The 23,588-nt window shown below is 40.6% G+C and overlaps 1 protein-coding gene across 5 annotated transcripts in view; it reads right to left on the bottom strand.

The window, feature by feature from the left end:
• Window positions 1-1,401: 1,401 nt before the first annotated feature.
• LOC105931008 (epidermal growth factor receptor substrate 15-like 1) overlaps window positions 1,402-23,588 on the bottom strand; it is a 31,015-nt gene continuing 8,828 nt past the window's right edge. The window contains exons 12-24 of one of the 5 annotated variants that reach the window (XM_036138421.1): window positions 23,122-23,184; window positions 21,615-21,700; window positions 21,127-21,199; window positions 19,752-19,913; window positions 19,294-19,491; window positions 18,671-18,835; window positions 17,571-17,679; window positions 17,290-17,429; window positions 17,043-17,103; window positions 12,329-12,414; window positions 12,069-12,123; window positions 8,489-8,610; window positions 1,402-4,641 (exon numbers count right to left, since the gene is read on the bottom strand). In XM_036138421.1, the coding sequence (XP_035994314.1) occupies window positions 4,495-4,641; window positions 8,489-8,610; window positions 12,069-12,123; window positions 12,329-12,414; window positions 17,043-17,103; window positions 17,290-17,429; window positions 17,571-17,679; window positions 18,671-18,835; window positions 19,294-19,491; window positions 19,752-19,913; window positions 21,127-21,199; window positions 21,615-21,700; window positions 23,122-23,184 (1,467 nt within the window). In that variant the 3' untranslated portion in view covers window positions 1,402-4,494. Of the gene's footprint in view, window positions 4,642-7,775; window positions 8,611-12,068; window positions 12,124-12,328; window positions 12,415-17,042; window positions 17,104-17,289; window positions 17,430-17,570; window positions 17,680-18,670; window positions 18,836-19,293; window positions 19,492-19,751; window positions 19,914-21,126; window positions 21,200-21,614; window positions 21,701-23,121; window positions 23,185-23,588 lie in introns of all 5 variants that reach the window. The other 4 variants (XM_036138422.1, XR_004931239.1, XM_036138423.1 and 1 more) reach the window with 4 other exon arrangements.

Below are 23,588 nucleotides of genomic sequence, written 5' to 3'. Positions count from 1 at the left end.
AGGTCAAAGTCATATTTGCAGGGCTAAGTGTCCTCACTAATATTTGGTTAACTGGCCCTTACTGCCTGCACAGTGGTCCTGTTGTTAGCACTGTGGCCTTGCAGCAAGAAGGCCCTTGGTTTGAACCCCAGCCAGAGTCTTTTTTGCATGTTTTTCCCAGCGCATGTGTGGGTTCTCTCTGGGTACTCTGGCTTCTTCCCACAATCCCAAAAATATGCAAAAAAATATAGGTTAAAAGGTCCAAATTTCCCTTAAATATGAGAGTTTGTGCACGGTTTGTCTTGTGTGTCTCCCTCCTGGCTGGCAACCTGTCCAAGGTTTTATCCTAAGGTCACGCTCGCTCAGTGGTCACTACAGACAGGTACCAGCAGCACAGAGAAGTGGGTTGGATTTCTCTCACCAAGTAGTAGAGGAACTACCATGCCTGATGGTCTTTGCGGTGTTTTTAGGGTGAACGACTAACCTCGACTGCTGCAAACGTTGTGTTTGTTCTGGAGGGCCAAATAGAAAATACAAAGCTGGTTCAAAGTTGCGAACCAGCTTTGTATTTTCAAAATCTTTTGAAGTTATATGCTGCATTATCATACCGGAATAATAATAATAATCTGTACAACAAATCATCAAAAGCCTCATAACAACATGACATTCACGCCATGTGGATGTATGTAAACTTGTGTGTCGGTGAAGATTCTCAGTCATCCAGGACACAATCAGTCCAAAAAAGGTTTAAAAATAAAGCAGCTGGACTTCCGTTCTATTCTGAATAGAAGTCCAGCTGTTTTTTATTGTTATTTTTTAACCTTTTTTGGAATGTAAACTTTTGACCCAAGCTGCTATCAGCGTAAAAGCAGTTTTACTATTTTTGCGAAAGTACATGGGGTATAAACAACAAAATAATATGTATAACACAGAGTATTCTAATATGAAGCCACAGCTGATTTTAAAAAGTTTCAAGAACAGAAAACTGAAAGAGTGCATCCCCCAAAAAATGAGCTGTATATAACAGATCTGGTTGATTTGAGGTCAGCATGAAGGTAGTTCTCCTACTTAAATTTGTCCAAATATAAGCGAGTGTTTATGGACATATTTGATTCTGAATGCATAATCTTGACTCTGTGCGGATTAAAGAAACTTTACAATAACTTCCAACTTAAAAGGTATAGTGGACGACCTTTTACATCTTCGAGTTCCAGGGGGATCACCTCACCTATTGGTTGTCCCACAAGCCAAAAACCCTTTAAGTTGTAGTTTCACCCCAAAGAAAATGCTTTAAATGCATCTTTAAAAGACCATAATCGATCATTTGTTAATATTCTATAAAATGTTTCCGTCCAAACGTGCACCTTTCTCACACCTGACTGTGCTTATAAACAGCTGAAGAAATGCTGTTGATCCAGGAAATGTCATAAGTCAACTTTATTTAGGATCAAAGTTGTTACAGTTTTCAGAAAAATCAAAACTCAAGATAGTTGATTTTTAATAATTACATAAATACATTGCAATATTACAGCTTTAGTGTTGATATGTAGATAATTAAGGCGTCGTCACATGCTGTACATGTCCTGTAGGGAATATACAGTACATTCATTATGTGCCTGATAGACCTGATTAGGGTTGGAGAGCAGTAAGAACGCATTTGAAAAACTGTCTTCCACATACAGACAAATCATGACATAAAAAAAAAGGTTGATTTTACTCATAAACGAGAAGCAAAAAGTAGTGACAACAATCCCGGTGCGTCTTTAGTAATGCGAAGCATAGCAGAAGTAAAATGTAACAGCGTCAGTATAAACATCGTGGGTTTACACGTTTCCATTTTATAGAGGCTTTTAGTTGTATGGGAGTGCAAGTTCACCACAACAAACCAACCGGCGTTAAAACCATCAGACAAACGCGAGCTGCTCACATCTGAGTCATAACTGAAGGAAAGACCCCGATGATCCTCACTGGCCTTCATCAGGTTTCAGGTCATCTTTAATTCACGCACCCTAATGCCACAAATAGTGGACACGAATCCTTAAATAATTAAAAACATGTGTAACAACAAGAAAAAAAAAAAGAAAAAAAGAAGAGGATCATACCTCTGATGATCTGACCAAGTCCTATAAGACACTTTTAGATTCCAATGACTTGCCTAATCCAAAACGTGCATTTAACTGTAATTTAATCATAAAGCATGGAGCGTCTAAAAAGGTTTCTTTCACCATCTGGTGCTGGACAAGCTCAGTCGCAGACCAACAGAGTGGCTGACGTGTTCTGTTTGACTTCATATTTAAAGTTTTCTGCCTAACTCGTGGTTATGGAAAACAGACTTCAAAATGCATTTTACTTCATGCACCACACGTTCTTTGACTTCATACATAAACTGTAAAATATTCCCCAAATGGCTCTGCTTCGACTAATTTGACTCGCATGGCCCGTTGTACTAACCCAGGAAAAGAGCCATATGGATGTGATATTTAAAATGCTAAGAATGTCTTTGTCGTCATAATATCAGAGAAACGTCCTGCGGTGTTTATGTTGCGGAGCATTATGGTTAGTAGTTAGATAAAATGTCTGCGAACGGCTCCAGTCTGTGAGACTACAATGAGATAAATACATCTTCCTCTCGGCTCCCCCCGCTGAGTGCAGCCTCAGACAACTGCGCAGAGATTACTGGAGAAGTGCGCCAAGATGAAGATGATGACAGAGGTGGGAAGATGAGAGCAGGGGTAAAGTGTGTTGAGTCTGTGCTACAAGTGCCTTTTTAATGCTGGCAGAGGTGCTTCCCCCTCCTGTAATCAGCTGTTTAAGGTAAACAGGCTAACAAGCACAAGGTGGGCGGTCATTGGGAGTAGAAGGAGTTTACTAAAAGCGCCTGGTGCACAGACACATTAAAGTCCAAGTTGTTAGTTTGTGATGCAGCCCTGGATCATGTTGATTATTTTTGAGCTTTAGCTGTTTTCAAGGTTTCAAGTTAGCAATAGAAAATATCACATTGGATTTGACAAATAAGAAATACAACCGGCTCTGAAGGTTAGGTCAGAAATAATAAGTGGGGTGGTGGTTTCGTCAGAATCTCAGAAATCCGATTTTTCCATGGTCACTGAATGCACCTTATGTAGCTAGAGTCAGTTTGAGCTGACGACTCTCATCAATTTGGATGCTGTAACTGGTGGAAAAACACTCCAAGTTAACTTCTTCAGTAATGGGGAGTTGAGTCAGAAGAAGCACGGAGATGCAGAAAGATATCTAGAAGGAAATCCTATTTTTCTATGTCGTGAGCCTCATTCAGGCTGCAAGACGGCGAGCGAAAGCAAGACTTTTCATCGCATAACCCGAAGCCCGAAAGGAGTACAGCCTAGTTGGTATGGAGCGTTACTGAGTAAAAGAACACCCAGTCGTTACCTGAAATGATGCTTAATATCAAATCAGAGGAAGCACAGCAATGCAACAACATTTTCAAAGAGGAAAATTATTTAGTTTGATGCATTGAGACACGCATGCGGTTAATTAAGGGAGACATTTAGCATATAGCTGTACGCCTGTGATATTGAATATGTTGGATCTGGAAATGCTGGTAACATTTAAGACCTGTTTCAGTTACGGTAAGGGATCTCCAATCTCTGGGCATTACACGCTGAGACTGTTGTTTTAGTTGTTAAGACCGTTTTAAATGGCAGCGCTGCAATCATTTAGTTTTTATCTTAAATTAAATATAAAACCATGTTTAGCTCTCTCAAACATACATCATCACGCCGGCTCTACTCCCTGTACGCGTTACTCGATAGCTGCTTAGGGGACGAAGGGTAGAAAAATATAACTTTAGTGCATAAGGACGTAAGGAAGAGCATTCATACTTCTTAATCAGTATTGGTAGGTCAAAGGTTTACAAAAACTGGAAATCTGCCACAATATTCTGATTGGTGCAGGTCTAAAGTTAATGACACTTTGTGCCCGTGGTCGGGGGGTGTCTTCAACGGGACTGCGGAGCGATTGGGAAGCTCCCATAGTTACTTGATATTCACAAAAACAGAGACATAGTGAGGGCTGCATCTTGCAAGAGAAGGATATTTGTGTAACTGTCTGGTCAAAGTTGTAGTCTTGTTTTAACTCGAGCGGCAAATTTTATGTCATCGTTGACCCAGAATGCTTAATGTACATAAAGAGACCGTGGGTATTGTAGCTCATGATTATAGGTAACATGTTGAATGTAATTACGACTCCCTTAAAGTTTACAAAACCATCAGGTTTGAAAGGTCAGCAGAAAGAGGTGCAGTTCAGCGGTCTGCCATATATTTCTGGTGTGGAGCTTAAATGAAGTCTGAATTCCTGCTGCTCACAGCCGGCGTTTGGAAGCTGTACCTTAAAGGGGTTTTTTAAATTTAGAGTCATTTCATGCGAGTCCAGTCATAACAGAAAGAAACACTGGTCTCTTACACAACTTGGTAACAGAGGGCATGAGCCTGTAAACGGAAGAGTTCGGGTGGACAGAAAGTGGACAGAAAGCTGCAGTCAGGCGTTGGAAATGTCAGCCTTGCTGAGAGCGATGGCCAGCTCCAGATCCTGCTGCTCCTGCAACCGCAGCCTCCTCAGCCTCTCCTGCTCCTCGCGCTCGCTCTCCCTCTTGGCCCACTCCAGCTGCTGGTTCTCACTTCCAAACTGGAGCAGACAAACAAACATTAGATTTGGGAAATCAAAAAAAAAAAAAAAAGGAAGAGAAAAAGGAATGTGGTTGTGGCTTGAGGCTCAAATGTCAACACAGAAACAGACAAATCACTGGACAAAAGCAGATGTTTCTAAACAGGCAGAAAGTCAAAAACAATGCTGGACGGGTGTAAAATGCTCAGGAGCAAATGGCAGTAGACTCAAACAATTAAGGCTTATGACCATCAAACCTTTCCATTTTGTCACGTTACTACAAAAAAAATGCTTTTTGTGTGATAGACCAACACAAAGTAGAATGAAAAATGAAATACGATGCAAATAAAAATCTGAAAAGTGTGGCGTTTCTCCTTTTTTCACATGCAAAATGCTGCATGGCGTGGAAATTAGGACCCTTCGTCTGGACACCCCTATCTGCATAACCGGCTACAAACTGTTGTGCTTCAGACAAGATTTTGTTTATTGTGGATTTATTTTTAACACATTTTGCTCCTCCACTGCGTTTATGCGGATCAAAGTGTTGTCGGTCCGCACAAACGTCTCTTTTCTCTCTCCTGCGTTCGTTGTCTTCTTGCTCTTCTTCCTTCTTTATTTCTATGGCAGCGTTGCCACACCACTCACTGGCGTGGCATAGGTATTACAACACCTATTAAGGCTTCTCTGGCTTGGTGCAGTTTCATCTTTATGCTCAAACTATGCGTATACAGTATTCATCTCCATCTGGATGTGGTCTAATACGACGCATTATCTTGAAAACGCCAGCCGACTGGTTAAAATAAAATAAATATTTCCCTTTATAGTCCCACACAGGAGAAATCTGTCTGTGTTTAACTCTTCCTTTAGGGAGCAGTGTGCTGCCACACGGGGGCTTGGTCAAGGGTCTTGCTCAGGGACCCAGAATAATAAATAAAATTTCAGACAGGCAACCTTTGAGTCCTCTCCAAGATGCAAATGCCTGGCTTGCTAAACCACTAGGCCCCAACTCCCACTCTATGACCGCAGCAGCATCTTGATGTGGAAATGCATTTTTTTTTTCAGCAGGGACTGAGGAGTAAGCTAAGATAGATGGAGCTAAATTCAGGGAGAAGCAAAAGATTTGACACATGGCACGTTCAACTTCACGCCGGATCTTACACATAAAACCAGAGCTGCAACAGAAAAGTCCAAACCAAAGCATACTCAAGTGTTAGTAATGGCCTGGTCAAAGTCCAGACCTGAATTCACTTCATAATACGTGACACTCTTCATTCAATCTGACTGAGCTTGATCCATCTCACTAGATGGATTTCATTCTGCAGAGCTCCACGCATCAGTGTATCAACCCTCCAGACCACTAAGGTCTTCTGGCTCTAGTCTACTCCACATACCTAGAACCAGAACTAAACATGGAGAAGCAGCATTTAGTTCCTATGCTCCGCTTATCTGGAACAAACTTCCAGAAAACTGTAAAAGTGCGGAAAGCCTGAGTTCTTTTAAATCAAGATTAAAAACACATCTGTTTAAAATTGCCTTTGACTGTTCTAGTTAAACAGTTTTACTGTTTTTAATGTTCTTTTTTGTTACTACATTCTATCCCTACTTGCTTTTATTCTATTTTCTATCTACATTTTATTATTTTGGTATATCTTAATCATGTAAAGCACTTTGTATTGTCTTGTACTGAATTGTGCTATATAAATAAATTTGCCTTGCCTTGCCTTGCCTTGCATCCATCTGGGATCGCTCCATTGGAGATGTATTTCAGAAGGAGGGGCTTATCAAAAATCCTTGCATATGATTGGATAAACCACTTGTCCGTCATCTTTACTGACGTGCTACTTCAACCACTCACATCGAAACCAACCCTTGATGCCGACGACAGCGACGTAGGGAAAACCAAAACAGAACAGCCGTCATCATGGATATACCGTATATGTCGATAAAAGACCGATGTCGGCATTCTTTTAAAGGAATTTTTTGCACCATAAGGCGCATTAACTATTCTTCCCATATCACTCCGCCCCTCCGCGGACACACATACTACCTAAGCGGGAGAGCCATCAGTCTCTGTCGGGAGGACGGTCTTTTTTTTGTTTGTTTTTTTAAGTACAGTATCGCAGACGTTTCAACACAGCAAAATCATTTTCATCACCAACTTAGCAAAGCCTTCAGGGTGACTTTTCAGCTGCGACGAACATGATCCAGTCAGCAGGAAACCACAGACTGTCTGGCCGAGTATTAACGCAGCCGCAGCGGTCGTAACGCTGCAGTCTTCCCGGCCAGGCTCGCCTGTCAGCGGGTCTCTGCCGCTCCTGACAAATTCAAGCACTATTATAATCGGCTCATAATCCCGATGAACTGACCGCACAGATGAAGTTTGGAGGTTTAAACTTTTGAGTGGCAATGGAAAAGGGGCTATTGTCTTCGAGCCGCCATTGTTTTCTGAATCCAAACAGTCGCTTCTCTGATACGTTACATCTACGTAAATCCCGCCCGGCGATCCTGATTGGCTGGTCCATTTTATGTGGTGTTGAAATCCCTCCCAGTGGCAGCGAGTCCAGATGGATGTGAGGAGCCGTGTGGAGCTACATCCATCCGGCGAGAGTCAGGTTAAAAATTTCTATCAATAGATGTAAAAACCTGGTAGAGACAAACCCCCAAGACTTGCAGTTGTAAAAGGAGCAAAAGGAGATTCCATAAATTATTGACTCAGTTTGACTCCACACTGTTGAGATTTTTATTTGTAATAAATTTGAAAACAATAGGCCTTTCTCCTCTGTCACAACTATGCCTATCCCATAATCAATAAAAATGTGAATAAAATACATTAAAACTTGTGGCTGTAACGTGACAAAATGTAGAAAAGTCAAGGGCCATTAAAGGTTTTGCATGGCAGTGTATATACCTTGCATAAAAAAGCAAAACAAAGCTAAACTAGAAGCTTACAGCAACGTAATTCTTTTTTTTTTTTTTTTTTACAAAGCAAGGCAACAGTAAAGGCGAGTTGGTCACATTTTGCTTTGCTGCCTAAAAGGATACTTAAAAGAAAATAATTGAGCTCATTGCGGATTTGCTATATTCAGACTATGCGCTGCGAACAAGTTCCACACATGCAAAGATTGACCGCCACACCTTTTTTTTTTCAGTCTTACCTTCACAACTTCAGACCCTGGCAGAGAAACAAAGCAAATCACAATGCAAAGCTCCTTATAAATAAAAAACAAACAAACTACAAATCCCAATCATGCAGGCACAAAATAAATGTACGTCATGTAAAAATACACAAAAAAGCTGCCATGCATCGTCTCGCCACCTCAGTGCATGCCCAGCTGTTGTGGAAAAAAACAAAAAAAAAGCGGAAGACAGGTTACAAAGATATTTTACTCAGCTGTGCTCAGCTCCGAGGCATGTCATGCTTTGACAGCAAATAAGCCTTCATCTTACACTTCTTGTGCTAGATGACTGAGAAAATGCTCTTCAAGCACACCCGAGCAGACACGTCTAGCAGCCTGGTGGCGGCGAGGTTTGCAAATCCTCACGTTCTGCACACATGCAAGCCCGCTTTGCCAAGAAGGGCGACGCAAAAACATATACGACTGGATAGAGACGAAGTTCCGGGACCGTCTGAGTCTGTCATGCAAATATTTGACATCCTTGTAACCCAACTGTGAGGAAAAGCTCTCAAATGTTGTTAGTCAACAGCCAGTAAACACGTTCGCTCTGCGAGGTAACGAAACAAAACGAGGCCCGGTGTCACTAGATGACACCTCGCAGCCGTCGGCTCTGCGGCTCATGCAGACGACGAAGCTTGGTCCAGAAAACAAAACTTAAAATAAATAAATAACTGAGAGCGGACTGCACTTACAGAACCAAAATCTGCAAAACCCACAGGACAGTCTTTGGATTCTTTTCTCGACTGTGTTGCAATAAAAGAGTCTCTACCGACACTCTGCAGCAGCTCTGACGCACTCGGGCCGAGCAGATCTACTGGAGGAGATAAACATTTAAATGAATAAATACCAATAGCAGCTTTCCTTCTCATTAGAGCTCCCTTGGGAAAATACGCTCACACTTAAAAAAAAAAGGAGAATGTGTAATAGCGGGCCCACTGAATTTTCACAGGAAGCGTAAAGGTTTGGGCCCGCGGCGTTCAGAATCGTCACCCTGGGGAAAGCGATAATGGTTCAAAAAAAAAAAAAAAGGTGTTAACCACATTTTTTGAGTAAAGCTCACTGATGCATTGATGCCTCAGTGTGCACCGTGTTGCTTTTCTGGAACATATGATTGTAAAAAAAAAAAAAAAAAAAAAACAGACACACCCTTTCATACTGTAAGCTGAGAACACATTTCCAATAATCGCTTTTGACTGGTTCCCATTGTCTTTTGCACACGGTCACAGCAAACCCCCTGAGGGCTTAAGTATAATATGTAGGAAAACTAACCAAATATTTGCCTAATTAAATCCCTATTACAAAACCAAATTTGTGTCTGAAGTTGTAAACAAATGTTGCAGCAACACGAGCGCAGACAAACAGCTAAACTGCAGCCTCTCACAGGACCAGGATTAGTTGTGCAACTGTTTCTGCGATGCAGATATTGAGAGCAGCCCACAAATTTAGGAGTGGGCTTCTCACTTCCCTTTTACACGAGAGGCACGCCGCGAGAACGAGCTCGCTGGCAAACCGTGGCTCGTCTCAAACCCGCTCTGAGTGGTGAAGCAAAGGGGAACACCAGCTTTCTCAGGCTGCGGCTTCTGCTTAAAGAATAAGTGCAAGGTCACATCGGAAGGGCATGGCCTGGGAATGGGTTGTAGGTGTTGTGTGACTCAAGATGAACTCAAAAAGCAAGATAAACACACGGGCTCTGTGTGCAGGAGGAAAAAAATAGAAAGAAGTAGCACTCGCTATCAAGACAATTTTGACTTAACTGATATTGGTTATTATGGTGAAGGGGGGGGTGGGGAGAGAAAAGAAAAGAAAAGAAAAATCAAAAACATATGTCCTATTAATATCAGCTGCGATGGGAACCGGTCAAATGGAGGTTCACATGTGCTGTGACCCCATACTACTTTCATATCTCTGCCAACAGCTTTCCTGTTGACAATATCATAAGAAGTAACAACTATCTCTGCAATCTCATACCTTGCTGAGGAAGTTGTTTTTCTTGCATATAATCAGGCTGTAAAACACCTTTTAGCCAGAAAACCAGAGTTTTGTATAGGTTTTTTTGCCATCTTCTTTTATTTTCCACCCCCATCTTTAGTTGCTGTAACATAATATCACACTGAAATTTTTTTGAAAAGTCTACCTTATAATTTTAGTACATTTATTCAATGGGGGGAAAACTGTTTTCAACAAAATGTGCTGTCTAATGTAACTATAGCATTTCTTTATTAATAATTTTCCTGTTTTCAAGCTTACCTACTTTCACCTACGTCAACTGATTTCAACAAGTAATCTATTAAAACATTCAGCTCGTTCAGAACTTTTTGCTTTCCAATGAAAATGAACAGAGAAGCCTTAAAATTCTGCAAAAAGTTTGCTCTGTGACAGCTTAGTAATTGTGCCTAAATTAAGCTAGAACCTTCCTTAAATGTTTAAACGAGAATCAATCAATCACTCCCTAGCTATTAAACACCTTTGTACTTCAATTGAAGTCGAGCTATAAAAATCTTGATGATCGAGGACAAGGGGCAGTTTTTGCCCGTGATTAAAAACATTTTCAAATACAATTTCTAAATATAAGAATGAATTAATTGACTATTTACCTTGCCATCCCGCACAGTGAGGGAGATAAAAAAAGCATCTTTAAAACGTACTGCTAGTGAAACAAGAGGCTACTCTTTGCTGCAGTTCTCACTATAAAATCCTATGTAAAGGCTAACTAGTTGTTTGGGAGTCATGCTTAAAAAAAAATAAAAATCACTTTCTGTGCTACCACCACAAACGTAACCATGTGGAGGTTGCTAAAATCTACAGTACATTAGGACTATGGGCTTCGATCAGATGAAACCTTATTGAGCCTTTCAGCAACAAAGATGCCAGCTGGGTTTGAAACAAAGAAAACATGAATGAGTGGAGCCTCTTAGTCGATGTTAAGTACGATGGAGGATCTGTGATGCTGTGGGCCTGTCTCTCCTCCAAAAGCCTTAGGAACCAGGTTAGCGTGCATGGCATCAGGAACTGTCTTTTAAGACCCCTTATGATCTCAATCTAAGACCTTCATGAATAATGAGAACAGAATAATTTACAAGTTAGCATAATCAAGTTAAATATTGTCTGTCAAAGGTGTGACATGTGCCTAATTTCAGTGCCTTGGTAAAGCCTACAGTACCCTGCATAACTGTTGTTGACAAACAGTTTTAGCTACTGAATTTCAAGCCTTTAAATCCACTTTCCCATACAAAACGAGCTGCTTGTTTAGAACAGTTTTAGGACCAGTACATTTTCACAGGGATCAAGTCAGCCTGACTCTGGTGATAAGTTCATTTCAGCCGTGATTATTGCTTTCCATCATCATGCCACTGCAAAAACAGAACTAAAAATAAGTCAGGTTTTCTTGAACTTAGAGTATGTGTCCTTGATTTGAGCAGGTAAATAAGATGATCTGCCAATGGAATGAGTATTTTGACCCCTAGAATAAGATAATTAGATATATTGCACTTAAAATAAGATGATGGAGGTGAGTTGTTCCTATTTTAATTGCAGAAATCTTATTCCATTGGCAAATCATCTTATTTGCCTGCTCAAATCAAGGACAAAGGATCATTTCAAGAAAATTCGAATTATTTTTAGTTTCATTTTTGCAGTTTAGATGCAGCTACTTCCACTTTTCTTTGAGGTAAAAAAAAAACATCTTTTTAAAATCTAGGACTATAACACATGAAGAAGAACAAAACACTAATACAATGCCCACTAAATAGAGAATAGTTTTCAATACAGAAAATAAATGATTTACAAGAATTTTCCATTTTATGCAACAAAGCATATGTCCCTGACCTTTCTTACAGCTGCTGGGTTAATATTTACAGACTGAAAACGACGGGAGTTTTAGTTTTGATTGATACGAAGGAAACCACGGGGTCGTTTATTAAAGAAATAAACAATGTTGACATAAGCAGCGAGGAATGGATAACCATTCATTTTTAAGACATAACTTGATGTATTTTAAGCTCAAAGAACAGAAAACCTTGTCATTATTAAGACTTTTTAAGGATGCACCAACCATCTATAAATGTCAGGGGAGGGCTGTTGTCTTACTGGCAAAACGGGGATGCACAAAGTATTAAACGCAGGAGTGTCAAGAAAATTGTTTGCATCATTGTATTTTGACAACCTGAAGCAAGTGACAAATCGAAAATGAATGAAAAGCACTAATCTGTTAATATCACATTAGGCCGCAAATGTGAACACACACAAAGACGGGTATTTAAAATGAAGGATTACCATAGGGAGGGGCAGGACGGTTAGGCACATTTTTCTTTGATGGAGGGTCAGGCTTCTGCTCGTGTGAGGAATGGCAAAAAAAAAAAAAAAAAAAAGAGAACAGAAAGGAAAACAGTCAACAATTTCACAAAATTATGAACGCAGCAGATTTAAAAAAAAAGGCAGAGATTGGTCAAGGTGAAAGTAAAGGCTGAAACGTTCAAACTTAAGCGGAAAACCCGGTTTTATGGTGCGAGTGATTCATGGCTACCAGAGCTTACCTTTGGCATGTGACTGAAGTCAGCAAATCCTCCGGCCTTGCCTCCGAAGGAACTGCTTCCAAAGGGGTCGCCTTTTCCAAACAGATCTGCAACAAAAGTTTATTTAAAAAGGCATCTGGAGCATTTGGTTACAGACACACAAAGAGCCAGAAATTGTAACAAGGTTTGGCCCCAAAACCACACGGCAAAATTATCTCCGCTTTTTGCTTATTCTGAGGGGTTTAGGGGGATGGGGGGGTCGCTGTGCGCTATTTTCAGAGCCTAGAATGGACCATGACCGTTTAATTTTCCATGAGATTTTCTGCGAAGACCTGTAAAGCGGTGGTTTTTGTTCTAACCTGACGCATGCATCTGATCAGCTAATTAAAGGCGTCAGCTGGCGTGCCGTTGACCAGAACCGAGCCTGTGTTGTTTTCAACCCACTTAATTTAAAGAAAACAGCAACAAACTGCAGATGGTAGGAGGGGGGGGGGGGGAACAAAACAGTGTAACACAATACAATGTGTTGTGTGTATGTGCCTAAACCACAAAAGAGCCCATTCACGTGCAGCGTGCAGTGTTTTCCTTTACGCGCGGTAACTCGGCTCAGGTCTACAGTCGCCTCTGTGTTCCTCAGAAGCAGCAGCGGTGCGCACAGAGCGTCGACCGGCAGCTGCCACCCTACTTTAAACGACTTCCGCAGCCAACGAGGCCCCGGCACTTCAATGGCTGCAGATATAAAGGCAAGGACAGAGGCAGGAGAGCGCCTCGTAAAAGGAGTGGCAGTGTGATCTAGTAGTGAAGGAGCAGCAGTCACGGAGGTTCTGTGTTTTGCTTGGCTCCTGCACGCCTCCTGTTTTTCCAGGGTGAGGGGGGGTGAGGGGGTATTTTTCAGTTGGCCAGCAGTTAAATGCGTAGGTGCTCGGCTAAAAATAACCTGAGACCAGAGGAAAAACCGAAGCCACAGAGGGTAAAAATTGTTTGCCCCCTTATGCCCCGCCGTCCAAAAATAAAACCTGACTCTAACACGTCACCCTGAGCGGTTGAGAAGGACTCTTTGAGAGGGACGTGATCACAACGGCGCTCTCTCAGGACCAGGGGTCCGTTAATAGAGTCACGTCTCTGGGAAAGAAAGCGAAGAAAAAGCGACTTCTTTGAGCAAAGGGATAAACGTGTTGTTTCGTTTACTTGAAAAAGTGATGTGGCCTGATGTCACTGTGTACATTACTGCGTCGTCACCTCTTCGTATTACCCTCCAGCTAAATTACGGAGTCTTTCAAAAACAGTCAAACCACTTCAAGCTTCTCCACATTTTGTCTCTTTACGAACACAAACTTCTATGTATTTTACATTTTATGTGACAGACCAACACAACCAGTCAAGTGGAAAAATATATTTAAATTAGGGCTGGGCAACGATTAAAATATTTAATCGCGATTAATCGCACTGATTAATCGCGATTAATCGCGATTAATCGCATTGTATTTACAAACTCCAAGAATGAATTCAAAAGTAGTGTAAAGAGCACTTTTATTTTAATGTTCTGCTGCCATATGAACAAAAGTGTTGTAACATTTGTAGCACTTATTTTATACTGGATATTTTCAACCCATCTATTGAATTTAGTGCACTAGTTGATCTTTTCTTCATAAGAGAACAAGCACTGCAGCCAAAATATGGCCTTTTTTGACCTGCTGTATATTAGCCAGTCCCTAAGCTTGATGTATCATGAAACTGTTGACCTTTTGGGTTTTGATTTTATTATTACAATTTAATAATAATAATAATAATAATAATGTTATGTTCAGTGTTTTTTGCTAATCCACCTCTTATATATTTCAATCCTTATGTAATTTTGTCTGTGTTGTGTGCACCTGCCTGTTGCTTTAATCCTATAAATTTCCCCGTCGTGGGATAACAAAAGGATTAGCTAATGTTATCTTATCTTAAATAACACTTTTTAATATATGTACTAGGTTCTTTCAAGGTCTTAATTACATGTTATGTGTGGGCTCCAGTAACATCCATCCATCCATCCATCCATCCATCCACTGATCTACCTGGATGTTCCCTGGAGGACTGAAACGCCTCAGTCAGAGACGTCAGTCTGTGGGTCTGTCGGGGCAATGAGAGAAGTTTCGTCTCCTCTCTCCGTTTCTGGGGCTCGACGTTTTCATGTTTTTTCACGTGCTTAGATAAATTTGTTGTGTTTCCACTTAAATGAACCGGCTTTTTACAAAACATACAGCTTGATTTCATTTACGGTATTAAAATAAAGCCGAACGGTGCTACTTCCTCTGTTCATGTTTTTTCGCTGCTGCGTTCTCTCTCAGCTGTTTGTGTATTAAGTTTGTGTGAGAGCTGAGTGCGCGGGCCAGGCTGAGCCTGCGTGCTGATTGGCTGGCGCCGCTGAGCCATGTACGAGAGGGGAGGGGGAGTGAGAGAGTGCTGCCGTGAGAGCGCGCTGCAGTCAGCGCGCCTGCTGACTGACACTGACTGAAAGCATGTGAGCAACATGCTTAATGCGCGATAAAATAAATATCGCCGTTAATAGTCTAATGAATTAACGCGAAATTAACGCGTTAACTTGCCCAGCCCTAATTTAAATATATAGTTTTTGGGGGTTTTTTTCCAAATAAATTGAAACTCATTTTCAGCTTCTTTACTTTGATACCCCTAAATTAAACCCAGACTAAATAATTCCCATTAGAAGTCACCTAGTTAGTAAATACAGGACTGTCTCAGAAAATTTGAATATTGTGATAAAGTTCTTTATTTTCTGTAATGCCATTAAAAAACATGAAATGTCATACATTCTGGATTCATTACAAATCAACTGAAATATCGCTGATTATGGCGTACAGCTGAAGAAAACTCAAAAATCCTATCTCAAAATATTAGAATATTTCCTCAGACCAAGTAAAAAAGTAAAAATTATAACAGCAAAACAAAATCAAACATTTGAAAATGTCCATTAATGCACTCAGTGCTTGGTTGGGAATCCTTTTGCACAGATTACTGCATCAATGCGGCGTGGCATGGAGGCAATCAGCCTGTGGCATTGCTGAGGTGTTATGGATGCCCAGGATGCTTCAATAGCGGCCTTTAGCTCATTTGCATTGTTGGGTCTGGTGTCTTTCAGCTTCTTCTTCACAATTCCCCACAAATTCTCTATGGGGTTCAGGTCAGGGGAATTGGCAGGCCAATCAAGGACAGTAATGCCATGGTCAGTACACCAGTTACTGTGAGAATCTTATGTCGTCTCTTAACCACTACCATACTTGTGATTTAGTTTACTGAACCAAGCTGAGTGTTTTTCAAGGCTCAGGAAACCCTGCAGTGTTTCGAGTTAATTAGACGTTTCATGTGATTAGTTGAATAGCCTACTAGTATACTTTTTCACCATATTCTAATATTTTGAGATAGGATTTTTGGGTTTCTTCAGCTGTACGCCATAATCAGCGATATTAAAACAATAAAAGGCTTGCGATATTTCAGTTGATTTGTAATGAATCCAGAATGTATGACATTTCATGTTTTTTAATGGCATTACAGAAAATAAAGAACTTTATCACAATATTCTAATTTTCTGAGACAGTCCTGTAGAGTCCACCGGTGTAATTTAATCTCAGTACTAATCCAGATGTTCTGTGAAGGCCTGAAGGGATAACCTTGCCTCCAACCTGACTTCTCGCGGTATTTGTGCGTTTACAAACAAACGAGAATATATCTTGTACCGCTCCGGCTTCGACCGCTTGTGTCTGAACCAAAAACGGTTCGGGCCAATCGGGTTGCAGTCTTGTGGTTTAAGGCGCGACACACCAGCTGTGACAAAGAGCCGACGGCCAGACCAACGTAAACATGGCAGCGCAGGAGGACGCAGGCGTAGCTGCTGCTATCACGTCCGTTTAATCAGAACCCACAATTTCTTCTTTCAAAGAACAGCAAGAAGTTCCCTGACCAGCTTACCTTGTGGTTTCTCATGACAGTGCTGCTTACGTTTTAATTTGAGACCGTGATTGGCTAAAACCAACCTTTGGTATGCGGGCACAAGGTGTCGGTTCGCCCAATCGGCTCGGAGCGTTCTGCTGAATGTCCCTCATTTCATCAAAGCGACTGAACAGGAGCAGAACCAGACTGATAATGTGCAGAGATCTAAAGCTGAGGTGGAAGAATCTCTACATTAAATATAAGGTTTCTGTTGTGCTCTCCACAAATTTTCCCTTTATGAAATAGTAGCAATGAGGAAGTAATTGCTAAATGAAAACCATTTGAAGTGTCATAAGCAGTTTGTCATGAGCTCCATAGGGAAAGGGCAAATATGCAGAAGAAGCTGCTTTTGTAAGACGACAAGCGAAACTCGAGCACTGAACAAAACCCTGAACAAAGTGTCCCCCAGTGTAAAATGTGGTAGTGGCAGCATCATGCTGTTTCTGGCAGGGACAGGGAGCTGGTCGGAGATGATGAGAACATGGATACAGGGCAAAACAGGAAGAGAACCTGTTAAAGGCTGCAGAGGCCATGAGACCGGTGGAGGTTTATGTCTCAGCAGAGCAACACCACCAAACATACAGCCAGAGTTACGATGTGACGGTTTAGATCAAAGCTGATAAATGCATAAAACTAAAGTGGGAACGGCACCTTAAACATGCTGCGTCACAAGCAAATATTTTAATGCACAAAGGAAACGTGAAGGACGACGCATGCAAGCTGCTAACGTGTTAGAGCCGCCTACCTGAATCCTTTGTTTTAAGGTTGTTTGATTTGAACGGGTCAGAATTCCCAAAGGCGCTTGGCTAAAAGATAAAAAAAAAAATACAATGAGAAAGAGAATAATACTTGCATTTATGAACAATGAGAACCTTAAAGAAAAAATGATTTTATTTTAACCTACACAAAGCTCTACTCAAAGGGAAGCTGCATTTAAAGGGAACAGCGATTAGGACTCCAACTGAACACAAGAAACAAAAAAAGGATCCTACCTTGGCTGGTGGTGTGGGTTTTCTACTGAAAGGCTCTGCAGAGCCAAACAGGTCTGTCTTGTTGGTTCTCTTAAAAAAGTCCTCAGATGAGGTCCCCTTGAAGGGATCGTTTTCTTTGAAAGGATCTTCTCCAAATGGATCTAAAAAGAAAAAGCAAAAAAAGCAAATGGATCAGCAATTTGCTTTCAGGCAAATCAAAAATAAAATCATTGCATGAAAGCAGGAAAAATATTTTTTGTTATAAAGCCATAAATAAAAAAAAACAAAATGATTCTCCTGACCTTTCAAAAGGTCCGACTTGAACGGGTCTTCTACTTGGAAGGGGTCTGCTGGGAGCTCCTTTTTACTGCTGCTATTGAACATGGCTATCCTCGACTTAAAAGAGTCATCCTGATGAACACAAAGAAATGCGTTTGTTCACCAACGCAGAGACAAACGTGTGAAAACATACAGCATCAACGCAACAAAAATATTTAAATAACAGCAACATCCAGTGGTGGAGATACAGCCTGAGCTTCGAAAGTGAATAAATATGTTTTATTTTTTTATTACTACATGTGTCTGGATTAATTTCTTTATGTATTTAACGGAATATCAAGAACTCAAAATTGATATAAGAATTTGGTTGATAGAGATGAAACAATAACACTTCCATAAAGAACTAAACTGTTTTATTTTATTTATTTAATCTTTATTTAAGGAGGCCTGCCAAACTTAAACTCCTTTGGACTCATCACCGTAGATAATTCATTAAAATACTCTGGGAAATATGAAGAATCTGATGATTTCTGTAATGGCTACAAAGATTTTTCCATAACTTTTCACATGGCAGTTTTATTCAAACTTAAATAAAACAAAAATTTATAAAAAAAAAAAAGTATGTCATTTTACATTTTTTATTGTTTTATTAGGAATGCCCGTCTCATTTTCTATCAGAGACAAACTTGTGGGTTGAATAAAAATAAGTTAAAGTCTAAATCTTCCAAAAAAATATCAATAATCTAAAAAAAAAAAAAAAACTTAAATATACGTATATGTTTTTCAAATACCAAGAATTTAATTAGATCAAACAACAGTAGTTTAAAGGGGTAAATAAAAATAAACAGGCCATTAAAAGAGTATCTCAATAAAGAGCAAAATAAATCAAAGTTTCCTTTAACGATATTTTAAGCAAATTTTTTCACAAAATACAGCGGAAGAAGATTAAATAACACTTGCCGCACATTGTGGAAAAAAAATGTTTGTGGTAAATTATGTGAAATGTGAAAAAATATCTGAGTCTGCATGGTGGCTAATAGCAGTAAAGAAAGTCCAGAGTTCTGAATAAACTTTTATTTTATGTAGCAGGGAGAAAATAATTGCATATTTCTCGGTGTCTTACCGCACTTCTGAAACCTCCGTTCTCCCTTTCGGCGACACCCTCGCTCAGATCCGGCAGGTTGCTGAAGTTTCCCCCGTTGATCTCTCTCAAAGCGCTGTTGTACTGCTCAATGGTTTGGGTCAGCTCCTTTTGGGTGTCCTGGATCAGCGACAGCTTAATGCGAGCCTAGAAACACAAGCGTAGAAAACAAACTAAAGCTCTTTCTTTTCTTCAGACAATCTCCTTCTTGACAAGTATTGGGTTTTCACTTTCATTTAAAACATATTTACAGTGAGACTTGGCATTTAGAGACTTATCTGCATAGTCATCAACTCTGACACGTCTAACCCAGGAAAGAGGACCGTATGAACTCTTCTGCAAACTAAAACTGAAGTGTTGGTTAGTGGTTTAACTGATAAGAGAAATGACCTTAACCGCTACGGTGCAATGTTTTCATGCTGTGTACCAAAAAGCAGGCGAAATATGATGGTTAAACAACTGTGTTAAAGAAAGAACTTCCCACGTTATAAAAACATTTCAGTTAAAATACACTGAATCAAGGCACCATATTTCTGACATGATCTCTAATGGCCTAAAAAGATGCAACGCATGCAACAGCTCCGGTCCTCGGTGGTTTGCCTGACCTGGTTGATCTCGTCCTGCGTGGTTTTCAGCGAATTGACGATGCCGTCCAGCTGAACGCGACCGGAGACCAGCCTCTGCTCCAGCTGGGCCTCTTCCTCCTGCAGCCGACTCAAGTCCGCCCTGGTGCGACTCAGTTCATCTTCCTGGCTGCGGACGTTGGTCTCCTGAGAGCGGACCTGGCTTTGCAAAGAAGAAATCTAGAGAGCGGACGCAAAAAAAGAAGATGAAGTTAATACATTTTAATAGGGTGGGGGGGGGGGGGGGCTTTATTTTGTACCTCTACAGATTAGAGCCTTTAATTACAATTTATTTAGGCAATTGCATACAATGGAAATTATAAATATTTAAGAAATACCTATAATAACCTGCTGCATGTATATTATATGCTCAAATAAGACATATGTCAACATTTATAGTTTTAAGGCATGCGTGCTGTTGTAAAAGTGCCATCTTTGACCTGTTGCGTCTCCTCCTGACACTTCTGCTTCAGGTCATTGAGTATTGCCTCCAGCTTGGAGCGCTGCTGGTCCATCTCCTCCAGACGTCCCTGAGCGTCCTGCTTCTGGGACTCCAGGCTGTGCAGGCTGCTGCTCTCCCTGTCCAGGTCCAACTGCATGTTCTAAAGGGTCCATCAAAAGACACAGCGCGCATCTATTAAACGTCAGAACGGTTTATTTTAATGATTATAACTTACTTCTCAGGAAATTAGAACACTACATAAGCCCAATTAAAAAAAAATCATATTTTTATTACAGAAATGTTATTTTATGGACGACACAATTGTGAGGAAGACTGCTGACTTGTGAGGTGTCCAGGTGGCAACCAATAGCCTTTAACAAGGATGGCACAAAAGATCCAGAGTCTGGCATCAAAGCAAAATAATGGAAAGTTGAGTGGAGGGAAGCTTCAGAGCACTCTGTGCTTCCTTTATGGAGAAGCTAACAGGCTCATTTTCTAGCAACTCTTGGCATTTGCCCAACCTGCCAAAGGTACCTGGTACCTTGTTAAATGTCCGTGGCAATAAAGTCTATGACTGCAACTGATTGGTCGTCAATGTTGCCTTACCTAAACCTTACATGGAGTCACTGTAGTATCTTCAGGAGAACCACGGGATCCAAGCATGTAGAGAAGCTGGAGGATCCCATCAATTAGGACTGCACAGTACCAGCAATACGTGTAATAACAATAATACTGCAGAATACTGTAGTGAAAACATCTACTATTACCCCTGTTTTTATGAATCTTGTCTTTCTTTTCCTTGATCAAAATGCCCCCGTTTACTCTTTGTGAGCTTTAGAAAATGATACATCTAGTGTGGGCATCAAGGGCAGTGACAGTCCATCCAACAGGCAAAATATATCATTTGCATGCACAGTTAGAAAATATAATACCCTACTAAATATTGCATCCAAACACTCCGTTGTGCTTATGATGTTGCACACCTTAATGTGATTTGCAGCAGTGCAGATTCCTCCTGACTGACTGCATGCCGTGCTGCATCAGCGCAGCGGTTCATGCAAAAGGAGACCCGACCAATGAGTGCTTACGGTCTACAGCACATAGATACACTCTGAAGAAGGCTAACATTTCAAAATATTTCAAAATTAATTTTAATTTTGTGAGAAAATTAATTATGTTTTTTTTTTCATGAGCTGTAAGTCAAAATCACCAAAGTTAATAGAAAAGTTAATAGAACAAAGACCTGGAATAGATCAGTGTGTGTCAAATCTACATATGAATTTGCCGTTTTGAATTATATTACTAAAATTAACGTTTTCAGAGATCTCCCAATCCATAGTGAGGAATCTGTAAATATTTTTGCTTCAACTTACCTGAACATCGCTGTTTTTTTGTCTAATGGTTTCCTCCTTTTCCCTAATCTCTTGCTCCAGGAAAAACTTCTCTCTACCAATGACAAGATCGAGAGGCACACAAGGATTAAAACTTCTACATGTATGTCTGGGTTGAAATGTTTTTTTGCAACTTGTGTTTTCAACAAATTTGGCAAAAAAAAAAAAAAAAAAAAAAAAGGCAGTAGTTGCTGGCATTAAAATCTGACTGGAAAGGAGGAACGTATTACACAACGCAACCAAGATTTACAAATAATGACACTTCTACCACCGCTTATCATCATTGCAAAAAAAAAAAAACAACAACCTCAAAACATGATTCAATTTTCTTAGAAATTAGCTTTAGCAACAAAAAAAAAGGTGGTGCATAACTTGATCTGCAACACGTCTTTACTTCAACCTTCCCTGGTTTTTCCTCAGAGGAAGACAATCAAAGCGACTCTCCGGCTACTCGGGGTGCCGGTGCTCACCTCTGCAGCTGCGCTATTTCCTGGCTGAGGTCATCCAGCTCTTTGTTGCCTGTGAGCTCCACTGACCCAACGGAGCTGCCGCTGTCCTGAGGGGAGCGACATTAAGGCACACGTTTAAAAAATGAAAAGCGGGAGGGGGCGAGGGAGGGCATAAAACAAAAACAGCAGAGATGACGAGGTGGGCAACAGCAGGAGGGGAAAAGCGCACTGGATGACACCAAAGTGATTAAAGACACGAAGGAATGATTCTGATACACGTGTGTGTGTGTGTGTGTGGGGGGGGGGGGGGGGGGGGGGGGGGGGGGGGGCAAGAAGTACAGAGGAGACGTGAGCAGAATAAAGGCGGAGAGAGGAGCTCCCTGCTGGTATTTCTAAGAAAACAAAAGTCATAGGAAGGAAACAGAAACATATCTCTCAGCTTGGTGGGGGGAGAGAGGAAGACAATACATGAATGATGAGAAATGCCTGCAGACTCCTGCATGGGGCCGACCATCAGCATCGATGCATCATAACCAATTTATAACTATTTCACACTGTTCTGGGACATGTTTAAGGATCTTTACTGAGAAGGTGCTGAGGTTTGCTGCACCAGGCTGCTAAACCTTTTCCTTGCTTATAAAACACATTCAGCTGTTTAGAAATATTTCTAGCCAGGGGGAGACGGGGGACAGTCATGGCAAGGAAACCAAACTAGGTATTTACTCAAGTGCTTTGGTTTAAGTTTGTGTATCAAAATGAAACCAATGCATCAATTTTGAAAAAAACTGAGAAAACCTAAAAAACAATAAATGATGTTGATTTAGGAGCAGCAGGAATATTTTCTGGTTTAAATAAAAGCAGTTGGATCATGTTTGTGTTGATATTGTGATATCATCATTACTCAAGGTCGCCATACTGTGAAACTCTCATGCTGGTCCATGTCTCACACAGACAAACACAATTTAAACACTTCAGTTTATACCTTAGCAGAAAAAAATTAAAAAATTCAGGGCTCCCCTGAAAATCTCCATTTATAAGTGCCCAAAGGAGAGGAGCGAAGCAAACCTTAAATGCCTTATCTATAATGACACCTTGGCATCAAACAATAAAAACAAACACATTTTGCAGTTAAGCCTATTGATTGTAGCTTATTGAATAGCATATTTTTGTTTGTTATTGTGCTCCATTAATGCATCAATTTTGTTTGAAAGATGTAGCCCAATTAAAAGTGAACACACAAAAAACACAAGTTATTTAATGAGAAACTCTTTGATTTTACAACTAATCTATTCTGTGTAAACAGTCAAAAGTTTAAAAAACTGTGTTGAAAGCAATGAAAAAGTCAGACAGTTTAAACAACAACAACAAAACAAGGCTTTACTACCAAGAAAGACTTGCTAAAGAATCACCAGCTGGTCTAACAGGTCAGCCTCAAAGCGCAGCCATTTGTTCTTATTCTCACACTCAGGGCACAACATGCGACGGAGCAACAGCGCCACCTGGTGGCAGCACACACACAAATACTCACTCTGCGCATACTAGCTGTGGAAACCAGGTCTGGTCTCCCAGAAGGAAGAATCCCCATATAGCTCTGATAGACAGGATAGAAAAGGGCTCAAAGCATTAGACCGTCATGCATTGGAGAACAAGGAAGCAGAGCTCAGCATTTAAAACTACGAAACAGAGGCGCACAAAAGTATTCATCCCCTTCCAACTTTTCTTTCCTGTCAATGTTATATGCTGCAACCACAAACTTCAATGAATTTCGAGCTTTTATGTAACAAACCAACACAAAGTCATGACTAGTCATGTAGGGGAATGAAAGTGATGCTCATCAGACGTTTTCTACAAACCAAATCTAAAAAGTGTGGCACACATCTTTATTTAACACCTCTGGCTTAATTGTTTTGTGGAACCCCTCTTGACTGTGACTGCAAGCTGTGCTCATCAGAGAGCGACATTTCCGCCAATTCTTATAACAGCTAAAGCCCAGTC

Source organism: Fundulus heteroclitus, chromosome 6 (genome assembly GCF_011125445.2).
Source record: "Fundulus heteroclitus isolate FHET01 chromosome 6, MU-UCD_Fhet_4.1, whole genome shotgun sequence".
Classification (NCBI taxonomy): Eukaryota; Metazoa; Chordata; class Actinopteri; order Cyprinodontiformes; family Fundulidae; genus Fundulus; species Fundulus heteroclitus.
The sequence above is the reverse complement of the archived record's forward strand: the minus strand, read 5'-3'. Positions and strand labels throughout refer to the sequence as shown.